This window comes from Lycorma delicatula, chromosome 10, assembly GCF_047948215.1.
Source record: "Lycorma delicatula isolate Av1 chromosome 10, ASM4794821v1, whole genome shotgun sequence".
In the NCBI taxonomy this organism is placed as follows: domain Eukaryota; kingdom Metazoa; phylum Arthropoda; class Insecta; order Hemiptera; family Fulgoridae; genus Lycorma; species Lycorma delicatula.
Window position 1 is genome coordinate 64,586,081 of NC_134464.1, and position 27,933 is coordinate 64,614,013.

General features: G+C 29.5%; 1 protein-coding gene across 3 annotated transcripts; it reads right to left on the reverse strand.

The window, feature by feature from the left end:
• Window positions 1-992: 992 nt before the first annotated feature.
• On the reverse strand, window positions 993-27,895 carry LOC142331085 (uncharacterized). 3 transcript variants are annotated; one of them, XM_075376753.1, is made up of 8 exons: window positions 27,757-27,895; window positions 27,006-27,101; window positions 25,932-26,116; window positions 19,677-19,880; window positions 14,290-14,444; window positions 7,146-8,325; window positions 4,548-4,683; window positions 993-1,194 (listed from the first exon to the last, which is right to left on the reverse strand). In XM_075376753.1, exons 2-7 carry the CDS (start codon window positions 27,026-27,028, stop codon window positions 4,553-4,555), a joined length of 1,878 nt encoding a protein of 625 aa, XP_075232868.1. In that variant the 5' UTR covers window positions 27,029-27,101; window positions 27,757-27,895; the 3' UTR covers window positions 993-1,194; window positions 4,548-4,552. The 3 variants fall into 3 exon arrangements, with proteins under 3 accessions (XP_075232868.1, XP_075232867.1, XP_075232866.1); XM_075376752.1 differs by having other exon boundaries at window positions 993-1,231; XM_075376751.1 differs by lacking the exon at window positions 993-1,194 and having other exon boundaries at window positions 3,849-4,683.
• Window positions 27,896-27,933: the final 38 nt, after the last annotated feature.

Below are 27,933 nucleotides of genomic sequence, written 5' to 3' on the forward strand. Positions count from 1 at the left end.
TTCTGTTTAATTTGGTATATAATAGGCCTGATTAGGGTAAACATTTTTAAAATGCCATAAGTTTAGGAAAAAGGCTATATATTGTGCAAAATTACTTGGCATTTTAGAAGTAATCACCGCTTGGAGAGTTAACAGCCCACGGTAAGTTACACAATTTAAAAATATTTAATATATTTTAAATGTTTATAATAATATTTTTGGTTTAAAAAACCTTACTTAAACTATCTAAAGTAATGTCTTGCATTTGGTGCTGGTTAGGGCTATATATTGTCATAGAAGTAGGGTTATCTTTACATCATACCTTTTGAGGTTAAAGCTGCAGATTACTCTTGTAAAGTTATTGGAAAGCATTAATTTGTATATACATAAACTTAATGAAAAAAATTCATAACTTAATTGACAATACTTTATAAATCGCTAAATAAATGTAATTATTTATTTATCTGAGAGGACATTAGTTTAGCCTATCTGTCAGAGTTACTATTCTAATGAAATTTCAGTTGTACCTAATAATTATGTCTTATTTATTTAATTGGCTTGCAGTGTATTTTATTGATACATTGAAATACTTATTCTCAACATGTTTTGAGAAATACATATGCAGTAATTTGGTAAAATTGATAGATAAGTTCAGAGTTAGGTAAATATTTTATTAGTTACGTTTTTGTGTGTAAAAATTATTTTTACATACAATAAAATATTCTTACTGGACTACAGAATGCAGTCTTTGTTTTGTCCAGATGGCTATTTCATTAGGTGTGATTTCAGAAGATGCACTTCTCCAAATACTGAAACACAGTTCAGATTTACGTGATTCATCTGATGATGAGGACATAGAGTGGGCTTTTATACCTCCTCCTCAGATTCAATGCGGTAGTGAAAGTTCAGATGATGAAGAAACAACAGATTAGGATCAGCAATTAACAACACCACATCCATCAATACTGCAACCTCTGCCACAGCAGCCATCACAACAATCACCAGCTTCAACAAGTTCAATTCATCCTCTTTGTAGGTTAATAGTGAAGCAGAAAGATTATACAGAAAAATTTCATCCTCAGGAAAATGCAGCAAATGAGGTAAGTTACATACTTTTATTTTTTTTTAAACAGTTAATCCAGTAAGCAGTCTTATAATTATGACTTCATTTCTTTTGTTTTAGAACTTTGACCCAATAGAAACACCACTACCTTACTGGAAAAAATATTTCTCTGATGAATTTTTGAACTGGCTGTAAAATACACAAACATGTATTCAATTGCAACTATGGGCAAATCCCTAGAAACTAATAGTGTGGAATTAAAAAAAATTATTTGGCATTAATCTAGTAATGGGTAAAACTGAATATCGAAAGCTAACAATGTATTGGCAGCGAGGCTATGCTTTGCCATTCATAGCTGAGAAGGTGTCACAGGATAGGTTTCTAGCTTTAAAAATGACTTTAAATTTTGTGGATAAGGTTAACGTTCCACAAGAGTTTGAAAAAAATAAATTATGCAAAGTTCAGCCTGTTATTGACACTGTCAGAAATTATGTTAATTTTTATTATTAATTGGCTTTTTGTGAGGATGTTATTTTACAATTAATTTTTTTATAAATTTGCATCTGTGTGAACTGAATTTTAATTTTTGATTTATGTTTTGTTCTGAAAGGTAATTTTTGTTAATTAAACTATTTTTTATCAATATTAATTTTTATACTAATATATTATTAAATATCCAGTAATATAATACTATTATAATTATTTTTGTCAACGATTAAGTAATTTTTACTTCAGTGTATGAAAGTTTTACAAATTAAAGTAAGGTATAATTTTTTTTATTTATTTTTTAACACATGCTCATTTTACTCAATATAACCCTGGTTAATTGAGTACAAAAATCATGCTGGTTAGAATTTTTCCTTGTTTTGTAGATAAAACCTAACCAGCATGATTGTGCTGGTCTCTTTTCATGAAAATAGATGGAAAAACTTTTTTTCTGTTATTCAGAGGTAGATGTAGGATAGAGAACATTAAAAAAGATGTGAAGAAATTACAAAAGGTTTTCAGAATGAAAAGGGATAAGATGAATAAACTACTGAATGAGAAATATAAAAATGAAGATAAATATTGTTAAAACAAAAGTAATGGCATATGGAAGAAATGATGTTCGAATCTAAAATACCTCTCTAAGAGGGTAGGCATTTCAGGGGTAAGCGAATTTACATATCTGGGAAGAAAAATTGCCAAAGATGGTAGGAATGAAGTAAATATAAGAAATGATAAACAGTTTAAATTGTACTTAATATGAGATTAATACTCTCATCTAATGTAATAAGTTTTTTAAAAGTTTCTTGTAGACTATTACTAATATCTCATTATGAGTATATTATAAAATATGAATTTTGTCTTAACTCTGCAGTTACTTTACATGAACATTAAACGTTATCTTATTCATTTGGTGTCACAATATGTGTGAATATGTTTTTATGTCTACATTAACATACATTATTGTTAAATAAATATAAAAAATAATTAATAATTACTAGAATTAATATACATGAATATTTTTTTAAAATAGACTAACAGTCTTTAATATCACAATCACTTGTCAACAATTATAATACAAACATATACTGCAAAATTTTTTAACATCTTTAATATTTAAATGAAGTAAAAAAGAACCCCAATAATTTAATGAAAAAGAGTTAAAATTATAAATCCTGTACTAGGGTAGAAATCTATCACATACAAAAAAAATATAAAGACGATCACATACTCTTATCAAATTATATTACACAATAATACTGTGTTGGCAATTATCTTCATAAATAATTCTATCAACATTGTGAGAATAGTTCACCTGTAATTCATATAATTTAGTTTTGAGAATATCCCTTTTGTTTTATAACTTACTCTTAATTTCCTTTATTTTCATATTAAAGTGGCTAATTGCCTATTTTCAATTATTTGTATTCATTTTGGTCTCAGAGCCACAAATTTATTGGAAGTTCTATTGTAAAATTTAATTAATATGTAATAAAAGATGCAATTTTTAATTTGTAAATAAAATATTAAATAAGGCTATGAGTTTGAAAACTGTCATTATAAGGTGTAGTATAAAGTTTTTAGTAGGATAATGTCTTGTTTTCTTGTTTTAAAAGGTACTTTTAATTATTTAGAAAAAAAATGATAATGTTTATGAGAAGCTGAATTTGGATTTGTTTTAATGTTACAATATTAACTACTAGAAGAAATTATCATTACAACAAAAAGAAAATGAAAACAAAACATGTTTTCAATTTTCACAAAATTTATTTTAAAAAATGACACTGTTTCAGTACACAGTACCTTCCTCAGATGTTACATAGAGTATACAAAAATTATCATCAGTCTGTTTTTATATTCTCTATGTTAACATCTGAGGAAAGTACTGTCTACCAAAGCAGCTGTCATTTTTTAAATAAATTTTGTGAAAATCAAAAAACATATTTTGTGTTCATTTTCTTTTTGTAATGATGGATTTTCATCAAGTAAAGGGGCTTAATCTATTAAATATTATCATTACAGGTATTTTATCATGCTGTGTAAAGCTCCTACACTCTTGTGGAAATTTTATATATAGAATCTGGAGACAGACATTTATTAAATATTTACTAAACTTTCTAGAAAAAAACATTGAATGAAAACATTAATTTTGTCAAAATCTGCACTATTATTTAGTTACTTTTTAAATTATAGTAATTTTAAGGAAAAAATTCTTCTGACACAGTAGAATGAAAAGTGCTACTATACTACACAAAGTATAATTTAGATACTATCTTCTGTACCTACTGTAATTTAACATTCTTTTTATGAGTCTCAAAAATGAAAAATAAGACACTTTATTCTTTTGTCAAATAATACATTGGTTTTAATATAAATACCATAAAAGTAAATAGCCATTTTCCATTTTTTAATAACTTAAGATTATTAATAAAACTAAATAGTCTAATGTTATTAATAAATAGTGTTTATTAATAATTTAATTAAAAAAATTAGTCATCATTTTAATGTAAAAACTATCCAATTAAAATTGAATCTGTAGTGTTTGTATATACAACTTCACTTAGCAAGGTTTTGAGGCAAAACCCTCTTTATCAAATACTTTTTTATAAATTCATTAACTAATGGCAAAAAAAAAATTATTATTATTTAATCAAATCAAGTACAATAAGTCTAAAACAAATAAGTAAATGACTAAAATAAATCAAAAAGGAAATTTTTAAGAATTATTTTTAATCTTGCCAAGTCATGTAAGGCAAAGTACAGTTTTGAAACTCACAGCTGCCTTTAAAGGTAAATATTAATTTTTACAATAAAAAATTAAATTAATAAATATACATAACATATTGTACGTAACAGTAATTTAAAAACAAACAATAAATTTAAAAAAATATACATATTTTTATTAGTTAATTGATAAGACATATTTTTTTAAAATAAATAAAATTGATATTTTATTACAGTATTTTTTTTTTTTAATATAACAATGGATAGATACTTTTTTTTGTGTAAACAAAATTACCTGGCTTAATTCTCAAGAACAGAATCCAGCCATTCATCAAGATCTTCATCAGGAACACTTACACTATTCTTAGTTGATTTATTTTCACGTTTTACAATTGTACTTGATTTTTTGGTATTATTCTTTACATCAGTACCTAAAAATCAAATCACACTCACATTATTAAATAAGAATTAACAAAAGGAGTTAACTTAACATTAAATTTCTGTAAACATTATAGCTGAAATAAATTATTAGTTAACAGTTGAAAAATTAAAAAGGAAGAAAATGAAGTGTTATTTACTTCATTTTCCCTTATTAGGAAATAGGGAGTATGACTTTTTTTTTAAAACTAAGTAAAACAAAAACAACCTTGAAAAAGCGCCACATCTCTGTAACTATCTCTGAACCTAATGAGTCACAATGAACACCAACCAATAAATGCTTATTTCTTTGTTCCAGGTTTTCTCAAGTCAGAACATTTAAAAATTTCCTGTTTACTTATATCATATGTCATCTACTGTTCTCTTTCCATCATCCTGTTTTCCAATTTACTCATCATAGTTTTAACTACCTTTAGAATCCTGACTGAGATGGTAAACAGTCCTCTGTGGCTTATCATCCCTTCTCTCCAGTAAAAACAGCAGCCACTTCTTTGTTGTTGCTCAGTGTGATGGCAGTCCCTTTTTAGCCAGTGGAATTGTTCAAGAACTCTATTTCATACCTAGGGAATTTAAAAAAAAGCCAAACTAGTAGTCACCTAATGGGTAAATCTAGGCTTCCTATTCTTCATAAAATCTAATCTACCTCTACCTTATTCTATCTCTACATCTATTTTTTTTATTTTTAAAGATTCTTTTTTTTGAAATTCATATTTTATTAATCTTTTAATCACTTATTCATTATACAGTTGGCTCTGAAGAGTTTGAAAGTTTCTGCAAAGCTTAGATATTAGAAAAGATTTATTAATAAATTTCACACTTTAACAGGTGCGTTTAATAATGAGCAAATTTAACAACTTTAAGTATTTATATTCATAATGTAACCTTAAAATCTAATTTATATATTTAATATTCTTTATGCTATCTAATTCAAAAATAGCTATAAATAACTTTTAAAGAACAATTACATGTTTAAAAAGAGTTAAATATGTAACGGTAATATGCGTAATACTTTTTGTTATTGTTTTTTCAAAAAGATAATCAGTAAACAAAATTCCTTTATTATCCCAAAAAACAGTTGCCAGCCGATGGATTATTATCACCTTCCCAGCCGATGGAACATTCTTCACCTTTTTTTGAGCAGGTTCACCCTTTGTAGTCAATTGTTTTGTCTGTTGTTTCGTCTCTGTAGTGTAGTGGTGGATCCACGTTTCATCTACAGTTATGTATTAATACAAAAAATCTGACTCATTTTGCTTAAACTGCTCCAGCAGGGCCTTGGAAATGTTCAATCGTATGCGTTTTTGGTCCAAAGTGAGCAAATGTGGCACCCAATGTGTAGATAGCTTACACATATCCAATTCTTCAGTTAATATTTGACAAACACCCATAGCCATACACGCCCGTAGCCTCTGCTATATCTCTAACCTTAATTCATCGGTTGTTCAGTACCATTTGATGAACTTTTTCAATGACATTCAAGATGGTTGCAATTTTTGGCCAAGCTGGTATGACCATGTTTAAATTCAGCTATCCGTCTTTTCACAGTGGCAAATGATGGGACAGAGTCCCTGTAAATAGTGTCCAACTCGCTTTTAATTTGAGTAGGAGTATTGCCTTTCAAATGCTAGTATTTAATCACAGCACAATATTCTATTTTTTCAATTTTCATAAAAACACTCGCAATGACTTACTCAAACAACAACTGAGCGTCCAAAATGGCTGAAATTTTAATGAGTATATCATATCCTCTTTAGAGTGTCTATCACATCCTCTTTAGTGCATATAACACATCCTCTTTATGGAGGATGTGCTTCACAAGCCAATGCAATTAGCAAATGTGAAATTAAATAAATATTTTGAGTACTTTAATTCTTTTATTAATGAATGCATTAACACTGACACATACTGAGAGAACATATAAGGTATATTATCCAACCTTAACTCCAAATTAACTGACTTATATCGTTAATCACAATCTGATTCATTTTTTAGGTGAGAATTAATTAACTTCTTCAGTCAATGTATCACATGCATATTTTCTTATCAGTTAAATGAATAAATGTTAGTATACTATATATAGTTTGTGTATATGAAAAAAACTGATTTTAACTGAGATTTGATCCCAGGATCTTCTGGAAGGTAAATTCAAATTACTTATTTCAATTCTAAATCACATTTATGCACAAACTTTATTTCACTGTTATACTGTTATCTTCATATAAAAATTATTGAAAAATTCATGAAAATTTAAATTATTTCTTTGAATGAAATGTATTCTTGCTACACACCACAGCAAATAAACCATGAAACATATCAGCAAAGAATAAATTGTCTTTTTAAAATAAAATCATAAAAAAAGACTTAACTTCATAAGATCTCATTAAGTTATCATTAAATAAGTAATTTGTAATTACTTATTACATGAAAATACAAAAATATACATAGATAGACTTACCTTTAAGTTTTTCTTGTAATATTAATAAATTAGAAGAACTACTTATAGATTTTTTACTGCATAACGGTGAAGAACTAGTCGGTTCTTTAAGTCCTAAAAGATAATCTAAATCATCTTCATCATCAGGAGTAGTGTTTTTACTAGTAATATCTAATTCAGTTTCATCTATTTTAATCGCTTCATCCTCTTTATCAATTTTTTTATTATTAGTGGTTACTTTTTTTTTATTAATAGTGTTACTAATTTTAATTAAATTACTTCCTAAAGAAATACCATCGATTTCATTACTTTTATCATCAGTATTAAGACTTAAGAGATCGATACTAGTTTCTGTTGTGTTTATATTTAAAATGTCTTTATTAGTCTTATCTTCTTTCTTTTCAGCATTATCAAAATTGTTATTATCAGAATTATTAGATTTATTCAAACCCTTCAAATCTAATTCAATTTCTTCATTACTAACACTCCATACACTTTCTGAGTGACTTTTATCGCTATTATATGAATATTCATTAAAATCCGAACTACTACTAAATTTTGAAGAATCATTTTTATCAACATTTAAGTCTTCATCAACAATAGAATGCTTTCTTAGTCCTGATAATGAACCAACAAACATATTACTGTTACTGGTGGTATTATTATTTTGATTATGTCTATCTCTGTTTCTAACTCTCTGACTTCGTGGTTCTAAACTAACATATTCTGGAGTTGTTTGTGACTGTGTCGATGAAGATACAGATATTGGTGACAAAGATGAAACATCATCACTTTGATTATTAACACCTGAGTTATGAATGGAAGATGAATCTGAAATATTAAATTTATCAACAAACTCATTATGTCTACTTTCATTTCCTTCAGCCTGATAAGTAAGATTTTCTAGTATTTTATTTTCACTTTCTTTAATTTTGTGTCTTTTATTAATACCATTAGTTTTAATTTCAGTTTTTTCTGGAGACATGTTGTCCTTATAACTATCGCTAATTTTATTAACTGTAGATTTGATTTTTTCTGACAGAATCATGACTGTATCACCAGTAATAAAATCGATGTCATCATTTTTATTTGGACTATTTAATGTTACTTTTTGTGTTTCATTACTTGAAATATCTTTTGTTTCTTTATAACTTACTTCATTATTTTCAGCTTCATTTTTCATTATTTGTATTTCTTTAGGCTGAAAAAATTTAGAAAGTATTAAAATATATATATATATATATGTAATAATTATAACTAAGCTTTCTTAGTATCTACAGACATATATAATTTATTTATAGGAATATATTAAAAGCCTTTTACATTACGTAAATTATAATATAAAAGATGGATAGTATAAAAAAAAAAAACAAGAATAAAGCTGTAGGAATTTATAACACACTGGCTAAATTATTACATCTGAGAGCAAGAATAAATGAGCTAGCTGTGAACATAGTATGGAAAATTTATAAGACTGGAGACACATTTTTTGAGTTCAATAAAAGGATTATTTTTAATGTTCTAAACAAAAGCAGAGACAGATATTCATGAGAACCACTCAGCTATAAATATAACATCTCAGGATTCCAAATCTGTCACTAGAATAACTTATAGAATAGAAAATTTTTTTTTTGTTCTGGGGTGCACAACAAAGAATCATTATTATCGCTCAGAAGCAATGCCTATATAACAAACTAGTTCAACAAAACTTACGCTACGTATCATGGACATACAAACCAAATAACAGTAATATAAAGTAAATAAAATTAACAATCAAAAAACACAATATCACAGGCAAAATAGTGAAAATTTAAAACACATCATAAAACACTAAAAATACATTAAAATAATTACTAAACATTCAAATACAGAAGGCCATGCTTCTGTATTCAAAACCAACAGAATTATCATATTTAGAGCTCTCTGTATAAACCGTAGCATCACAATTCATGCTATTTACAATATTATAAAATTTTTCTTGTATTGTAAGATAACCAGATTCATGTACTTTTTATGACAAAGACTAGAGCAATAATTTACAAGAGAAGGCCACCAAGGAAGTTAATAACATTGAGTAACAGTAAGAACTGAAGGTAATTGTATATTTAGAGAAAAAAAGAGGTGATGAGTTCTGTTGCCTAACAGGGCAGTAGATCTTGGTTGTTCCTAATATCGATTAAGAAGCAGGTTGAAAAATCTCGCGACTAAGGACAGATGATTTGGTTGTGCTTTAATGTGAGCTACATAGGAGCAGATCATTTGATTTCATCTATGCCAAAGACAGCTCACCACTGCCCACTAGAAGATTTACTGCGGGACTTGAACAAAATGCATCTTGACAAATGAATGATGGCCTATATTGAGTATTCTAAGAGCAGGGATTCATACAAATGAATAAACCACAGTCATAATCCAGGGCTGAACAGACCATAGCTTGGTAAAGTGTAACATGCATACTCAATCAGCCCTCCAAGGAGTATTAGATAGAATTCTTAACATGTCTAGTATTTTTAGACATTTTACCTTCAGCTTCTTTAATGTGTTACTTATGTCAATCGGTCAAACCACAATCCTAAAAATCTAACCTGAGTACATGGTTCAACTGGTTTACCATATAAGAACTACTTGAGGATCAACATGTTCTTTCAACCAGGAAAAGCAAATGAATTTCATTTTCTCCAGGGTAAAGATGCATCCAGTAATTTTACACCATGATTCTAAATGGGTTATTGTGTTTTGGAGCAGTCTCTGGGCAGTAGCTAGAATTCTAGATGCAACGTACATTAAAAATCATCTACAAATAACAAACCACAACGAGTTTTTTTACATAGTTTGTTATAGTATTTATGGTGATGGCAAACAAGTTAATACTTAGGACATTCCCCGGTCATATTCCATTTTCTAATGTGAAATTTTCAGATACCGTCATTCCAACTTGAACTTGAGAGAACAGACTACTGAGGAAACCCCTGATAAATGCCAGGAGATTCACTTGTACCACCCCATTCATGCAGTGTATTTAGGATTCCTCTCCTCCAAGCCGTATCATATGCCTTTTGCATATTAAAGATACAGCAAAGAGGTGTTGGAGAAGTAGGACTGTGTTTTGAATAACATCCAGGGCAAGTACAATAACAACAGATGACCTACCTTGGTGGAAACTGCATTGTTCAGTGGCAATTAGGGCTTTTCTCAAAAGGTACTACACTAGATGACTGTTTACTATTCGTTCCATCAACTTACACAGGATACTGGTCAAGGAGGTAGAACAATAACTTGAAGGGCATGATTTATATTTACCAGGTTTCAGTATTGAAAACACTAATGCTTCTGACTAAGAAGCTGGTAAAGCCTGATCAGAAAATATTTTATTTTAATATTAATGTGGATTCTGGTAGGTGAGATAACATAATAAACCTGATATTATCATTTCCAGGGGAAATGGTCACGGGAATTATTCAAGGCAAACCTCAGCACATCAAAAGAAAAAGGAATGTTTAATTAATTTCACAAGCTTTCAATAACAAACAGGACATTTTCTATCAGCAACTTATAGACAGTATGACAATGTAAGGGACACTGACATAAATAAATTTCCAAATATGTTTGCCACATCAATTGGCATGTGATAATTAGGATGCCATTGTTTTCCAGTTTGTCCTGATCCACAAAGAACAGAAAAAGATGTAGAAGGTGTGCTAGATGAAGATGCTATTTGGTTTCAGAAAAAGCAGGGCAATCATGAAAGTAATTTTAATTCTATTTAATTTTGGAAGGGAGGTTGAAGGAAAAATGTGTATCTATGTGGATGGGATTGGAAGAAAAAGTCACCATGCCGAGTTTTGAAGATTTTGAAACCTGATAATTCCAAGTTATTTACTAAAATTGATGACCAACACTCTGCATTTCTTGGTTTCATGACCCTCACAAAGTCCAAAAATAAAGTAAGAAGATGAATTACCATGCCAAAGATTCCCATTATTAAAGTAAATATACTGAATTTTTTTTAAGTCAATTTTAAGATCTCTGTACCATTATAAAAATATAAATAAATAACTTGATCCACCAAGTACAGAATAAAATTAAATTAGGTAGGATGACACTTACCTTATATCACATATACAAAAGAGTGCTTTTACGATTATCTCGCATCTTCAGTTGATACAATCTATTTATTGTTCATGTAAAATTATATATTATAAATGCACACCATTAACAAAATAAATTCTTGATAAACACAATAAAACAGAATTTGCTAAAACTATAAATTTTAAAATCAAAATTAAAAGTTATTTAAGTTAAAACTTCCATATATAAAAATATGTTGTCAAATAATAAAAATATTAATTAAAAGTTAAAATGATAAATATGTTAAAAAGAATGAATTTGTGTGTGTGATTTGGCTAGCTAATATTATATTACTGTGTAGGATTTTAAATAGATTACACTAACAATTAACAATATTTGATAAAATGCTGCTATCTATTGCAGCCTGTATAACCGTGTCATCCTCCTCATACTCTGTTCGTTGGTTGATCAAGCTCAATCCATATTTATATGTATATATATAAAATTTCTCTAAAATGTTTAAATCTCTATTATTATAATTCATATTATATTTTTTAATTTATAATACTTCCAAATTAGTGTAAATATCAGTTATTGAATTTTTATTATCAATAAGAAACATTAGAAAAACCCAATTTTCCATTTTTATAATATCTAAAATGTTCAGAAAATCTGGTTTTGAAAGATCTAGTGGTATTTCCTATATAAATATGGTCGCAGTTAATCAGATTAATAGTAGAAAGAAGATTAAAGAAAAACCAACCGCAATATTTGGCATTTATAGACCTAGAAAAGGCATTTGACAATTTAGGCCTCAGATTAATAGTAGAAGGAAGATTAAAGAAAAACAAACCAACATACTTGGCGTTTATAGACCCAGAAAAGGCATTTGATAACGTAGACTGGAATAAAATGTTCAGCATTTTAAAAAAATTAGGGTTCAAATACAGAGATAGAAGAACAATTGCTAATATGTACAGGAACCAAACAGCAACAGTAATAATTGAAGAACATATGAAAGAAGGCGTAATAAGAAAGGGAGTCTGACAAGGATGTTCCCTATCTCCGTTACTTTTTAATCTTTACATGGAACTAGCAGTTAATGATGTTAAAGAACAATTTAGATTCGGAGTAACAGTACAAGGTGAAAAGATAAAGATGCTACGATTTGCTGATGATATAGTAATTCTAGCCGAGAATAAAAAGGATTTAAAAGAAACAATGAACGGCATAGAGGAAGTCCTACGCAAGAACTATCGCATGAAAATAAACAAGAACAAAACAAAAATAATGAAATGTAGTAGAAATAACGAAGCTGGACCACTGAATGTAAAAATAAGAAGAGAAAAGATTATGGACGTAGAAGAATTTTGTTATTTGGGAAGTAGAATAACTAAAGATGGACGAACCAGCAGCGATATAAAATGCTGAATAGCACAAGCGAAACGAGCCTTCAGGCAGAAATATAATTTGTTTACATAAAAAATGAATTTAAATATCAGGAAAAGATTTTTGAAAGTATATGTTTGGAGTGTAGCTTTATATGGAAATGATACTTGGATGATCAGAGTAACTGAGGAGAAATGATTAGAAGCTTTTGAAATGTGGTGCTATATGAGAATGTAAAATGTAAAAATCAGATGGGTGGATAAAGTGACAAATGAAGAGCTGTTGCGGCAATTAGATGAATAAAGAAGCATTTGGAAAAATATAGTTAAAAGAAGAGACAGACTTATAGGCCACATATTAAGGCATCCTGGAATAGTCGCTTTAATATTGGAGGGACAAGTAGAAGGAAAAAATTGTGCAGGCAGGCAACATTTGGAGAATGTAAAACAAATTGTTAGGGATATAGGATGTAGGGGGTACACCGAAATGAAATGACTAGCACTAGATAAGGAATCTTGGAGAGCTGCATCAAACCAGTCAAATGACTGAAGACAAAAAAAACTGAAAATCTGAGGGTGATGAAGAAAAACTGATTTTAAGATTTTAAGATTCAGCATAAAAAATGCATTCTAATTCACTTATTATTATCTCAGTTCCAAATTATTATTTTTGTTCACCTGCGTAATGGGCAAAAATATTTTTTTAATCCTTCCTGAACAAACTGTTTACAACCAGAATGTCCCACAGCAAGTAGTTTTTTTTTTCAAGAACCTATTGTCAATTTTTTTCCATTAAAACTTTATTTTGGTTTAAAATGTTAAATTACAAACTCGATAAAGGTGTAGAATTTCTTCTGCCATCAATGGGGCATTATACTTTAACAACATCAAAATGTTTAGCACAACTGTGTAAAATATCCTAACTCACTTTTTTTTATTAAAAATTACCAGTCATAATAACTACTATATAACGCAGTATTATATTCTTACATAATATAAAATCATGCCGATAACAGACCGTTACTGTGAACAAAACATAATGATGATAGTCAGTGAGATTTAAGCGATAATTTGATGCTGAAAATGAATACACTGATATCTAGAATTGATACGATAGAACCAAATTTAGTCAGTAAATTTATATACACAAACATGTTAAATCTAACGCTGCTTTTTAAACGACTTGGTTGTGCTCTTATATTAAGGTATCTCTTGACGAGAAATGCTGATCTTATATATATGCATGTTTACACAGGTCAGGAAAGATAAAACTCAGTAAAATTTTTACAACACTAGCATGGATCTAAAATAAACCTAGAGTAAACTTCTACTTTCTAAAATCAAATAACTTCATTATGCTTCAAAAAACCAAATTATTGAAATCACACGCAGACCTTATTTCACCTTTAATCTTCTTCATATTTCTCAAAGAATTTATTTTTAAAATAGGATCTCTTCAATTCTGTTTTCAACTTTTTCTTCTTCTTTTTGTAATATCTAATCAAAAATAAGAAGACCAGTGTATCTAACTAACACTATTTTTCAGACAAGTATATCCTTTGTATTTGAAACAACCTTGACAAGGTTTAATTTTAAAATTATCCTTAGAAAAAAAAGAAATTAAATAATTTTTCTTTTTTTAGAAAACATTTCTTATCTCATGAAACTTAAAAATAAGTAAGTATTTATGTAAGTAATAAAATACTTACACTAAATGATTTTTCTGATAATCCTTGACGAATATGAAATGGAATACAAGAAATACCATTTTCAAGACATTTTAAATCGAGTGAAAATGGGCTATCGTAAGACTCAGCTTTCTTTAGCCATTCTCTTTCCTCTTTTAACATGAAATGATTTCCAACTAAGAAAAACAGTTTAAAATATTACTTAATCACTAGGAAATAAAATTAAATTGTTTATAATAATAAAAGCTATATATTTTAGTGCATCAATTGAATAATACCAATATTTTTTCCAATAATTTGATATTCATTAAATAAGTATATATTATATGAAAAGTTTTCTAATCCCTTTTTATAATTTATGATAGATGTTTGACAAATCTGTGAAATGTCAAGAGATGGCACTCACAGAACACTGTTGAGGTCACTTTTTCTTTCTCACATCATTGATTGTTCCACCTGGCATATCAGCATATGCCAAGTTTCAATCAGATACATTTATAATTCTGTTGGTTGTTTGAGACAATCAAGTATTGTGATTTGTGAAAAATGGAAGAAAGAGAATTTCATGTAATAATAAATATTAGTTATTGAAAGGCAAAACCGCATGCTAAAGCCAAGCCAGACAAGCATTACAGTGAATTAGCTCCATCAATTATAACGGTTTACAAGTAATTTGTTTATTTTCAGAATATTCATATGAGCACAAACAAAGCTGAAGATTTCAGATGGCCTACTGAGATTATAACTGCAGAGAATAATAAAATCCATAAATATGGTGAAAAGAATCGATAACCTGATGATGGAAGATGAAGACTGAAAGTACATGAGACTGCTACAAATAAAAGGCACTTCAAATGAATGTGTACATAATATGTTGCAAACAATTTTCATCATATGAAAAGTGTCTGCAAGGTGGATGCAGATTTGCTCACAACTGTTCAAAAGTGTGAACATGTAAACATTTCTAAGAATAGTTTGGGACTGTTTCAACGTAATCAAGTAGAATTTTTGTAATGTTTCATAAAAGTTGGATGAGAAATATGGATACATCACAACCGACCAAAACCCAAGGAACAGTCAAAACGGTGGACTGCAATTGTGAGCTTGCTCTAAAAAAGGAGAAAATTGTTCCAACAGGAAAGATAATGGCCACTTCTTTTGGGATGCACATAGTATAATCTTCATTGATTTTTTGGAGAAGTGTAAAATGATAACTGGGCTACACTATGTCAACGGGTTAATAAAGAAAAACATGACCACATTTGACAATAAAAAAGGTTCTTTCATGAAGACAATGCACCAAATCATTTTTCAGTAACTACAACTACAAAATTATATGAATTACATTATAACATTTTTCCAAATATGAAGAAGTGGCTTGCTGGAAAGAAATTATTCAAAATGATGAAGTACTGCTGAAACTTTGCCTTATTTTGAATAAATCATATCTGTATGAAAATAAATGAGAAATGTAATCCATCCTTAAAATATAAAGTTTACAACTGTAACAAGTACTAACATAGAACACAGGAAGCTTTTTTTTTAAAAAAAAAAAGGTAACTAAAAAGGGACCAAACTTAAGAATTAAAAAAAAAAACTTTTTTGAATTTTTTCTGATACTATATGTTTTACATGATATGGCCATTATTAAAAATTTTATATGAGGTAGCTATTGAACAAGGGGGTCAGTCAAATGAGAGCGAATTTATTATTTTTTTTATAACACTTATTCTAAGGCTTGTTTCACACACACATGGCGCCATTTACATGATATACATACAAGCATGCTCTTCCACGTTCATACTTGAATTAGTCACATTACTTGCATCTAGCACGAACATATTTAGAAATGATGTTTTTATAATCACTCTCCTTAAAAAAGGATGGTGTGTGGGTTGCTTGTTTTTGTATGGGCTCACGTTTTTATTTTAGCTGCTGTTGGTGCAGAGCGCATTGGTGGAGCGTTATTGGCGCACATCATGTAGTCCACTCTGTGCAAATAGCAGCACCTGAATTGGCAACTAACATAACCTCACACTAACACACACAATACTAAATGAAGAAGACAGCACCCCAAGCCAACTCCCTGTTATCAATACGCCTAGTGTTAAACATTATATTTTATTAAAATACTCATTTTTATTTCTGCTCACTCCTTCAGCCTATTTTAAATATAAAAACACCAAAATGTTCGAAAATATTCTCCAAGCACTAATATTTCTTTTCTTAAAATATTTCTGTTCAATACTTAATATTCTTACAAATATGAGGATACAAACGTGTCGAGGGTCCAAGGGGCAGAGCCCCCTGGCTAGATGGTCCGACAAGCAAAGAAAGCCCTTCCCGACTAGTCGGTGATTAAAAAACTGAAGCAGGAATAGGCTTTAATCAGCTGACCCAAAAAATATGTATAGAAAGGACTGTGAGGATTTTTTATGTATCTAAGAAATAATGGAGATAATGATTTTTTCACTTTTTTAGAATGATTGTATCAACTTTTGATCATTTACGTGAGCAACTGACGGATTCTCTTCAGCACAATAACACTTTGGTGTTGGACTTTTAAATTTTAAAAGTCCTTTGGACGGCTGCACACAGCTCTGGGCAGCTGTACTTGGCTCCCTACATGCTAAATGCAAAGCTTTACTTTATGCTGGCTCCCACTAGAATAATCATCTAGTATCAGCCATCAGAGACTCAACAGGTATTTAACAGTCATGTATAATTAATTTATAACAACGTTACATATATGATACATAAGTTTGAATATTATAATAAAAATAATTTGTGATATAATCAAAAAAAAGACTTTTATTTATTTAATGAGCCAGTGAATAAAATAATACTAAGAATAATTTAAACCCAACCAAGTTATTAAACAAAGATGGCAAATTATTCAACAGTATCATCATATTGTTTCCTAAAATATCTTAGATGTAAGCTCCTAATTTAAATATATAACGCAATGCCACATAACATACACAGTCCGCAAGGATGTAGTGTATTAGTTGGCAGTTGCAGTCAACAAAAATGGGAGCAACAGTCTGATTCATTAGGTGTCTATGAGAAAAATTAGTGTGCCCTATTTGTAAATGGCAAATAATAATTTCCTCTCTATGGTTATTCTGGATTGAAGAGCTCCTTGGCAGCACAGCATCCTTGATGTATTGGAATTTATTATCTACCATAGTAGTTCACTCACCTTGCACCTTTCTCAAAGAATGTGTTTAACAGAATTAATAAAATCGGTAGTAGTAATATAATGGGTGAAAGATGGTTGGCTACATTTGTCTGTAGCAGTGGAATCCGTACGCTTATTATCCAGGATTCTTCCCACATGGCTAGGGATTCAGCAACTGTGTTTTGTGATGGTTCAACTCAGCAATGAATTTGGTGACAATAGAATATTGGAATACAAATCTCGCAAAGCTTTAAATGCACTACATGAATCGCTACAAACAAGGGTTTGACGTGTTTGGGTTAATGATATTCAAAGCCTTATTGATGGCATACAGTTTATCATTGTACATAATTTAATCCCAGGTAGACTGAATACATAGGTTCTGTCATTTACAACAAAAACGCATCCAACGGTACCATTCTATTATGACCCATCTGTGTTACCACATCTGGCTTTGACTTCTCTTTAGCCTCCAGAACCACCATAAGGTGGTTCAAAGGATGACATTTATGAATGCAAATGAAGTGAGGTCTTGTACAGTCTCAGGTCGACCATTCCTGAGATGTGTCGTTAATTGAAACCCAACCACCAAAGAACACTGGTATATACGATCAAGTATAGTATTCAAATCCGTATAAAAGTTACTACTATGTACTGTCTTTACTAGGATTTGAATCTTAGAATTCTCGACTTCAAAATCGTCTGGCTTGTACATTTCTCTAGACAGAGGATATAAACAGGGATAGGGTGGGTAAATAGAAGGTGTCAAAATTTAAAAGATACATTAAATGCCAGTATGAACACCCACTGTGCTGTATAACGTGAACAGTTTTCATACTGTTATAAATGAGGGTTTGCGAGGACTACTTTAAAAACTGGGTGATTTGGTTGTCCTTTAGGACAGGCAGAGTAAGATTCTAGCAGTTGGTCCCATCTATCCCAGAGAGAAGGCTCATTGCAATCAACAAGCACACTTGCAACAGGGCTTGAACTAAAGGAACCTGTAGTTAGATGAAGATAAGCATGAGGTACAGCATCCAGCATCTTAAGCGCAGTTTGATGTGCTGAAGAATAGGCAATGTAACCATAATCCAAATGGGACTAAACTAAAAAATAGAAATGCAACATACAAAATCAGTCAGCTCCCCACTTGGCGTTGCTAAGGTCCCATGGCATATCTAGATTTTTAAACTGGCATATCTCATTTTGAACTGTTTTATATGTTTGTCACAAAAACCAAACCTAAAAACATTAGGAGAGGTAATCTCCAGTGAGGACTTTGGAATAAAAGGGTCTCATAGGCAAGAAAAAACTACACATTTTGTTTTCTCAGGTGAGAACAAGAAACCAGTGACTTTGGACCAAGCTTCAAGATGAGATATAGTATTCTGTAGTAGTCTCTCAGCTGTGGTTGTTGAACGGGTTGACATACATAGCAAAATCATCAACAAGTACAGAAAATTAAACAGATGGATGCAAACACTTAGTAATACTGTTGATTGCTGTAGTAAACAAGATGGCACTTAATACACTTCCTTGAGCCACTCCATTCTCCAAGGCGATGCAGAATGCATGAAAATAATCAGATTGCATCTCTGATGCTTATTTGTAGGTGGCAAAACTATAATGTCTTGCTTGGTATTGCCGCTAGAAGCATGTGACTATACTGTGGTAGGTCTGTTCATGTCCAAAATCCATAGAAGTATTCCTTGTTCTGATTCTCCATAAAAATAATTTGTTGCCCTCACAAAGGCCACAAATCCTTTATATATAGGACTAAAACAATAAACTATAGGACTTTCAACTTGCAATTGGAATTTAGGAAATAATAATCAGTTCTTAATCTTATCACATGAATGATAGCAAAATATAGGAAACCACAGGCCAAACAGTTGATAGCTGATGTTGCACACATTAAATTTGGGTGAGATAACTGCAATATAATCAAAAGAATATCGGTAACTGTGGTGTTGCAATCAGGATTTACTGGCTGATACATAATTCATTAAATGTCTACAAGATAGGAACATGTGACCTCATCAGTTAAATGTTATCACCCATATGTTGTTACTGTGACGGAGAAACTGTTGTTATTTAATATCTGCAATGTCATACTTGAGATAATAATTTGTATCTGTTTAAAACCCTTATGTAAAGAAATCTTACACATAAACTTGATAATGTATAATTTTAATAAAAGAAGAAAAAAACAGGAAATAAAAATTACCTAAAAAATTTGAAGTACTGGTACTAATTAATTCATTAAAATCAGCACCATCATCGTCCTCGTCGTTTGGATATTTTGGTATATCAAAATCTCTAGTCCAAGTACTGACAATACGACGTCTGGTAAATTTTTGATTTAAATTTGCAATTTCTTCTGTCTCTTTTTTGAGATTAGCAGGATTGATTTTTGGTGGCTCTGAGATCTCTGCAACAAACCATACACATTCATATGTATTAATAATATGAATTCATTAAAAAAAAGTCTTAATCTATTCAAAAAAAGCCATTTTACTCAGATAAATAAAGATTTGTAATAACTATAGCGATTACATTATCATCACTATTACTTATCATGTGTCTCAAATTCAAGACAAAAATGTTTGCTCCAAATGGATTTTGATGCTCGTGCATAACTGTAGCTATACATTTCTCTAGACAATGATAGGTGTTCAAATTAAATATAACGCCATGTTAAGTCATAGTAGATGAGAATAAAGTGCTTATATCACTAATATAAGTTGTTTATCCACCTATTTTTTTTAATTTTCTAAGAAGTAAACAATATTTTTGAAAGTAATGAAAAAAAAATCATTATTTTATTAATATTTAATTTTACTACTCATCACTACTACTAAACAAAATTATTTTTTTCATGCATCTGAATTTTGTTGACAATTTCTCCATTTCATACAATAAAATCTAAATTTTATTAATTATTTTTATTTCTTGATGTTATAAAATATATCTCAAATAACGTATAAGTACTGCAATTAACATTTTAAATACAATTATTTTTTCCAGTAACATTTTATTAAATTCAAATTTTATTGAATTTTCTTTTGATACTACATTTTTTAAGTAAGTATATCCAGTAACAACAAATGTGAAAATTCAATAAGGTTGTGGAATTCAAATGATGGCTGACTATTCAAGTACTCAATGAAAATGTGGTGAAATGACACAATACCTCTACCGCTTCCAGATTTGTTGGTGATGATGTAATACACATATAACTGTAGAAAAATCTCCACCACAAAAAAAGAATTGCATTCATCATCTAATACTCTCAGTGCCTTTTAACTTTGAATTTTTTTCAATTAAAATTCTGGCTGTAAGGAAGAACATTTGTGGCAATAAACAAGATACAAAATTACTAAACAGCATTCCACATAAATCTAAAAATGGAAAAAGGTATTGGGAATGGTACATAAACCATAATGAAAACCATTTCATGGGAAACATACCATAATTAAATTTAGTTATAAGTAAGTACAGAAAAGGGTTTTTAAGTAATTTTGGTCAATTTTTGAAAAGACATTTAAAAAATCTAATCAGAACTTCATCTTTGGCAAAAAAACATTTTGCTATGTTAATATCAAAATTATGCAATTTCACCAATAATTTGCTATTTTCTAAATATCTAACTTGAGTTCATTACTACACTTGCAGAGTTGCCTTCCTTTCCCACTGCTATGTTCACAATTCTGTAGTCTCAGGTATGTCTTGTTTCACTGATAATGAAGAGGTAGAGCAAGTTATATTCTATAACTTATATTACTATTAATTAAACTCAAAAAACAACAAAATAACCATATAACATAATAACAGAAGACCTAAAAAACTAATACCAAAAGTCGACTTTCGCAGGATCCCGCATCATCAGTCGGTACAAAATTCCAAAATTACATCAAATAAAAACAAAAAATAAATAAAAATTTAGAAAACATAATAAACATTAACAACTACAAAACTTGAACAACACAACTCAATGGTGACTGGAATGATAATAAATTTAACACAACAGACAACTATGTTTGCAAACATAGTTGCCAACTGCTATAATCAACTATGTCTTTAATTAAATCATCACTTCTAAAACGATCTGTTGATTAATCATTTCATACTTTTGTTTAAATTTATAAATACATTTTTCAAGCATACCCATTATTTTATTGTTGTTACAAATTTTTAAATTATTTTTATAATTAGTAATACTATGTTTACACAACAACAAATGGTCAGCCATATTAGACACATGTCTGTTTCCATTTCTGTAAGCATTTGTAATGTTCCATAAATTTTTTTTATAAGATCTGTTTGTTTTACCAATATAAATTTTATTACGTTCAATTACGTATTTTTATATCATTACATCAGCTATGGTAAAAATAAATGCATGTTAATGAACTTCAAAAAATATATACCTGCATTTATTGACCATATTTTGAAAGCAGGATCATCCTATCTTTATTACACCTTCAAAATCTAACCAGGGAATGATTATTTATTAGAATCCATGAGTTTTTCAAGAGAAATTTTTTTTTTTTTTTTTATGACAGGGGATTATAGTTTTTGCACATTATTACAACTATGAGATTATTACACTAATTATTTGACTAGAAAATATTGACTAACACTCAGTAGGTTAAGTTCTTAGTAGATATAAGTTTTGCTTTTTCTTCTTACACTGCTATAATACATCTGGCATAAATTGCACTTATTTTTAGTGTAAAGAAATAATTTCATATGCATTTTATTTATAGATTACACAACAAAACAATACTCATCAAAGCAAGTATTTATTAAAAAGATATGCTGAAAAGTAGTATATTATTGCTATATTTGGAAAAAATAATACTTATGGGAAAAACAAAAACATTGAATTACAATTATAACAATCAAACATATTTTACTAAACATAACAATTTTTAATTTAAAAAAATTTCTTTTACAAATAAGAAAAAAGAATCATTCAATTTTAAAGAATTATCAGTTGTAGATTTTTATGCTTCAAAAGAAAAAAACATCATATCAGCCAATTTTTATAGTTATATATTGTATTATAATACTGTGGCCAAGATAAAACAGACTGGACATGGCAGAGAAATAACCAAGAAACATTAGTATATTCGAGACAGCAAAAAGCAATAAACATTTCGAATGCCACACAGTGAGATGTGACACACATTGACCTTGGTGAGAGGGAGGTAACACGACCTACAGCTGTGAAGGAAACACAGTAAAGCCAACCACTTGGGCATGCACACAAATATACTGCTGATGAAGGATACCAGAATATTCATCGTCAAGGAATATTACGCAAAGGGCAGATCAATCAAGGAGTGCAAGAAAAATTCTATGCAGAGTTCAACAGTGATCCACCAAGACATCAAGATCCACCAAGTCATCCATACAAGAGCTCATAAAGAAATCTGAGCAAACTGGATCTTGCTTCATAAGAAGTATCAATACCCATCAGTGAAAACAACTGAGGCACAGAAGGAAGATATTCACCAGTAAACAACATGTCAGCACATCCTAAAGGACCTGAACCTGAAGCCATACAAGATCATGGTTTACAAGAGTTAAAGCCTACAGACCATGATAAATGTGTGACTATTGCAAGAAATTGAAAGTGGTTTATTTAATCCAAACCTCTACTTCATGACAGATGAAGCATAGTTCCACTTCAGTGGCTACATTAATTTGCAAAATTTGTGATGTTAGTCTGTCGAAAACCCACAACAAATATTCAAGCTACTTACAGTTACATTATAGCTATGATGTAAAGTTTGAAATGAGTCAGGAACGAGAATCATTGGGCCCATTTTCTATAGACACACAGTGAACTCAGTGCGTTACATTGCTGACATCTTCCAGCCCTTCATAGAGCAAATGACACCAGACAAATGATGGAGCATGAAGAACAATCCACGAACTCTTGACGCATTGCAACAGAACACACGCAAAAACATCACCAACATCCAATATGATGAGTTACAGCAAGTCATATTGAACATGATTCATCAGGCTAAACTGTGCCTGGACCATGGTGGTCAAAATTTCCAGCAGTACCTATAGAGTCGGAGGAACCCATGTAGTAAGTAGGTTATATCTTTTATTTACTTGTATAATGTTGCCTTACAGGTTCATGTGTTCTTTTTGAAAACATGGATGAGGCAAGTGCAGTTAACACACAATAAACCTGAACATATGATTTTATGGATAATCAACTCATCAGATGCAGGTATGTATTTTTCAGTGTAAGTTTTATGGGTGAATTTTAAATCTTTTAATTCCTTCCATGTACAAGCAAATGAAATACATAAAAATTCAAGAAATTCCAGGGTTGTTCAATAATTAGAAAAAAATGGCAACAGCTGATAAAATTGAAACTGTCTAAGTTCAAGTTGGCAAATTTTAAATCAGTCAGAACAAATGTTTTCATGGTGGCAGTTCAACAGATTTTCATTGTGGCAGAAGATTAATGTAAGCTTTGACAGACCCTTCGCAAAATCACATTATAAACTTATTCAGAAGGACAAATGCAACAAAATTTGGTTAATTTTGAAAATTTGTAATGTAAGGATCAGCACTGTCCGGCCACTCTATTATACATTATATGGTGAATTACCATGAAATGTGTTAGAGGTGGTTTTAAGATGGTAGACTCAAAATTACAAAAACACTCAAATTCACATTTGTACAAAATTTAAATAATGGTTTTTTAGATGAAGTTAATGCTTTTCTTGACTGCATAATATCTTGTGATGAAACTTATATTCATCATTTTGAGCTGAAATCCAAATGTCAGCATATGAAATGGAAACATACAAATTAGCCCACGAGGAAAAATTCAAAACATAGGCGTTTTGGAACTACAAAATCTCAATTTACTGTAATTATTTGAAAGGACAATATACAATCAACAGTGACATGCTAGAAAAGTGAAACCCATTAGAGGAAATGTTCTTGTTCTCTCTCAAAAGGCATAACACTTGTGTATGATAACACCACCATACTGCTAAAAAAAGATGGAAAACTATATTTAAAGGTTGGGTGGGGGGATATTGTCACATCCTCCTTAGTATTGATTTCGTACTATCAGTTTTTTTTTGTTGATCTTTTTAAAGGATTTACATAGAACTGTGTTTAACAACAATGAGCAGATCAAGAATGCAATACAGGAATAGCTCAAGACACCAAGGTTAACAGTTCATTACTAGTGGAAGCTCACAAAAAAGATGGGAAAAGTTCCTAAATGTAGCCAGGGATATTGTTGAAAGGTAATGTTAGTTTCATTGTCATTGAATACATAAATCAATTTTCTAGTCATTTGTCTCTTTAATTATTGAACGACCCTTGAATATAATTTGCGTGTTTATTATTTTTTGTTATGTTGTGAATTCACTGTTGACTTTTTTTAATGTAAAATCACTAAGTAGTATTGATTATAAACAATGTTTACTTTACAGGAGCCTATATAGAATTCTTAAAAATCATTGAACATTTTATAATTTGAAGTCCTTAGATATTTTAATTAAAGATATATAAATAAAATTGGTATCTACAACAATTAATATTTAAACTACTTGTTTATATAATATCTTATAGCAATGCATATTTTTTATATGAAAAATCAGACAGTGTAGGATGGGGTTGATGAGGTTGGATGGCGGGAGGGACACACCTCAAAAAAAAGTTATGTTTTAAAATGTTCTATGGTTAAAGAACTGAAAAGCTTTGCTGAAACAAAGTACATTAAATTATAAATAACTGAATTCATTAAAATGAAAGGCACCGTCTCTAGGCCTTTACTCTATAGGCTATAACTGTTTTTGCAGAGGGAATAACAGATTAATACAAAAACTGTATGCTCATATACTTTCATTGCTAAAAATTATAATTTAAATCATCAATTTTTATATAAAATAATATTTTATACTCTATTATTAGAAATGAACTAGCACTAATATGTATCTGCAGAGAATAATTAAAAAAATTGTTTTTATTTGTAACTGTAGTAAATTAGTTCTCAATGAACAACTCAGTATGTTAGTTCAGTTTTGTTTTTATTATTTTGGGAAGAAGTAATAATAGTAAAACATTGTATTATTTATGGTTAGGTGTTTGGGCAAATAATATTTTTGCTTATTTTTTTCTTGAAAAAAATAATAAAATAGAATTTCAGATAAATTACAAGGAAGAAGATACATTAAACGACTACTGAAATAAAATCACGAAGGAAATCAATCGAGAACTATTTTCCAATTATAAAAATAGATATCTAATTTGTTCATTAAACAATAGTTATCAATAAACAAGGTGGAACTGGTACAAGTAAAAATAAATATTAAAAAGAAACAAATGAACATTAAACATCCAAATTGACTTGTGCAAAAATGAAGCTTACCACATTAAAATATTTCAACAAAAACAACAAATAACATTATACAATAACAAAAAAATCACTTACCAGTTTTTTTAGAATTATCTGCTTTAGGTACAGATGACTCACCCTGACCGGATACAGATGGACCCTGACTGGGTCCAGACTTTATGTTTTCTTTACATTTTACTTCTTTTGATTTTTCATTATCATAATTTTTATTTTTCTGAAAATATTCCTTTTTCTTTTGGTTTCTCTTAAATTTGCTTTGACTAAATAAAAAAAAAACCAGGATATTCTTTATTAAAGCATATTTAAGAAATTCTATAAAATAAAAATAATTTTAGTTTTATTCTAGGTTTGATATGAAATGTAGGTACAAAACCACTTATATTTTATGGTGTATACCGATGCAGTATACAGATTAGATATCAATTGGTACTCCATGAATTTCAACGCAAATTCATTATAAGTTCACATCCATAGATGATTATCACATATATTCATAATATTGGTTGTGGTAATTCCTGGAGGCTAAACAGGAAAAAAAATTGGTTGTGGGACAGTCATGTATAACATGGAGAAAACTCATTCAGCATCTTCCAAGCTAACAAATAATATTTATACAAGAGGTTCAGGATAAGTCAGTAGTTATTATGCAATGTTTTCTAATTCAAACATTGCTAGTCTAGATCAGTGAAAACTTTTAATAAAATAGCCGGCTCCAGCCTACCTAGCTAAATGAGTATAACACAATCAGTGAAGTTAAAAGCAAGCAGTTGATTAAGAAATTCTCACACTTTTAAGAAAACAAAAAATTTAAGAAATCTACCCAATGATAGATTAAATGAGCTAACAATCAGTTTCAGAGTTATTTATCCTCAAACTTGTCTACACATAATATTTATTCAGCAAATATATACTCTTTAAAAATAATCCTTTATAAATGTATCAACAACATAATTTTTTTCTATAAAAATGATCTACCATACAGACCATATTTTTCACATATTCTAATATTATAAGTAACCAATTTTGGATTATATTTGTTTAAAGCTATTTCTTAGAATTTTTATTTTTCTACAAGATTTTGAAAATATGTATTATGCATTTACTATATGCAGTAATTTAATTTTGTAAAACATTTAAGCTACTACTTACTTTGCCTTTTTTGGATTATCCATTATCAGAATTTCAAAAATGTTTAATTCTTAAGTAATACACTGTGATTAATCTCAGCAAATAAACAGCACTTTTCTGTAACAATATGAAACAAACAGACAAGAACATTTTTAAAAATATTCTTTAGAATAAAATATATTATTACTAATCATAATTAGAAATGAAATGAAAAAACACAAAATTTGAACTACACACATATTGTGTAGATGGCAATGTAATTTAATTATAAAACTAGCTACTCAGTGGTCACAAATCCCCTTATCATCCTGCCATGGATTACCTAAATCCTTCCTCAAATATCACCAACAAATAGACTTAAAATAAAAATGGGATAAAATATTTGGGGAACATATTTATCATCATTTACTAATAAAGAAGCACTGAACATAGTTAACCTGTGCTTGTAAATATCATGACTGGATGAAGATAGTTTTTTATGGTACCCAACCAATAATATAAGCAAAAAATGGAGAACTCGTAACACAGAATAACAGATTTAATAATGAAAGCACTAACTTTCTGGTCTAATTCTACACAAACAACAAATCTTTTTCTCATGCAATAATTATAACAATTTTTTTTAAAAAGGTAATTTAGCATATCATTCTCTTTTACCCCTGATGATTTTTTCGACTAAAAATGCACAGAACAATTAAGAATAAATTGGATAATGAAAAGCTGTAACAACTAAAAGTAAAATAATTCTCTTATAAATGAAATTATGCATTACCAGTAAAATTAATAAATACAACTAAGCTCCATTATTTTCACACATGTTGCACCCACATACCCAACCCTGAACTATAACAGAAACAAGCGCAACGTAATCACCATAACCTCAAAAAACTGAGAACTGTTTCAAGAATCTACTGCTGTGTTGACCTACGGCATATTCGACAGAAATACT

Bases quoted from the DNA above. Each gene is read 5' to 3' on its own strand.
- LOC142331085 (XM_075376753.1), bottom strand. From the start codon at position 27,028: ATGGATAATCCAAAAAAGGCAAA. The intron at 19,881-25,931 runs GTAAGTGATTTT...GGTTTGTTGCAG, and splicing joins AGATAATTCTAAAAAAACTG to AGATCTCAGAGCCACCAAAA. The intron at 14,445-19,676 runs GTAATTTTTATT...TGTTTTTCTTAG, and splicing joins CAGTACTTCAAATTTTTTAG to TTGGAAATCATTTCATGTTA.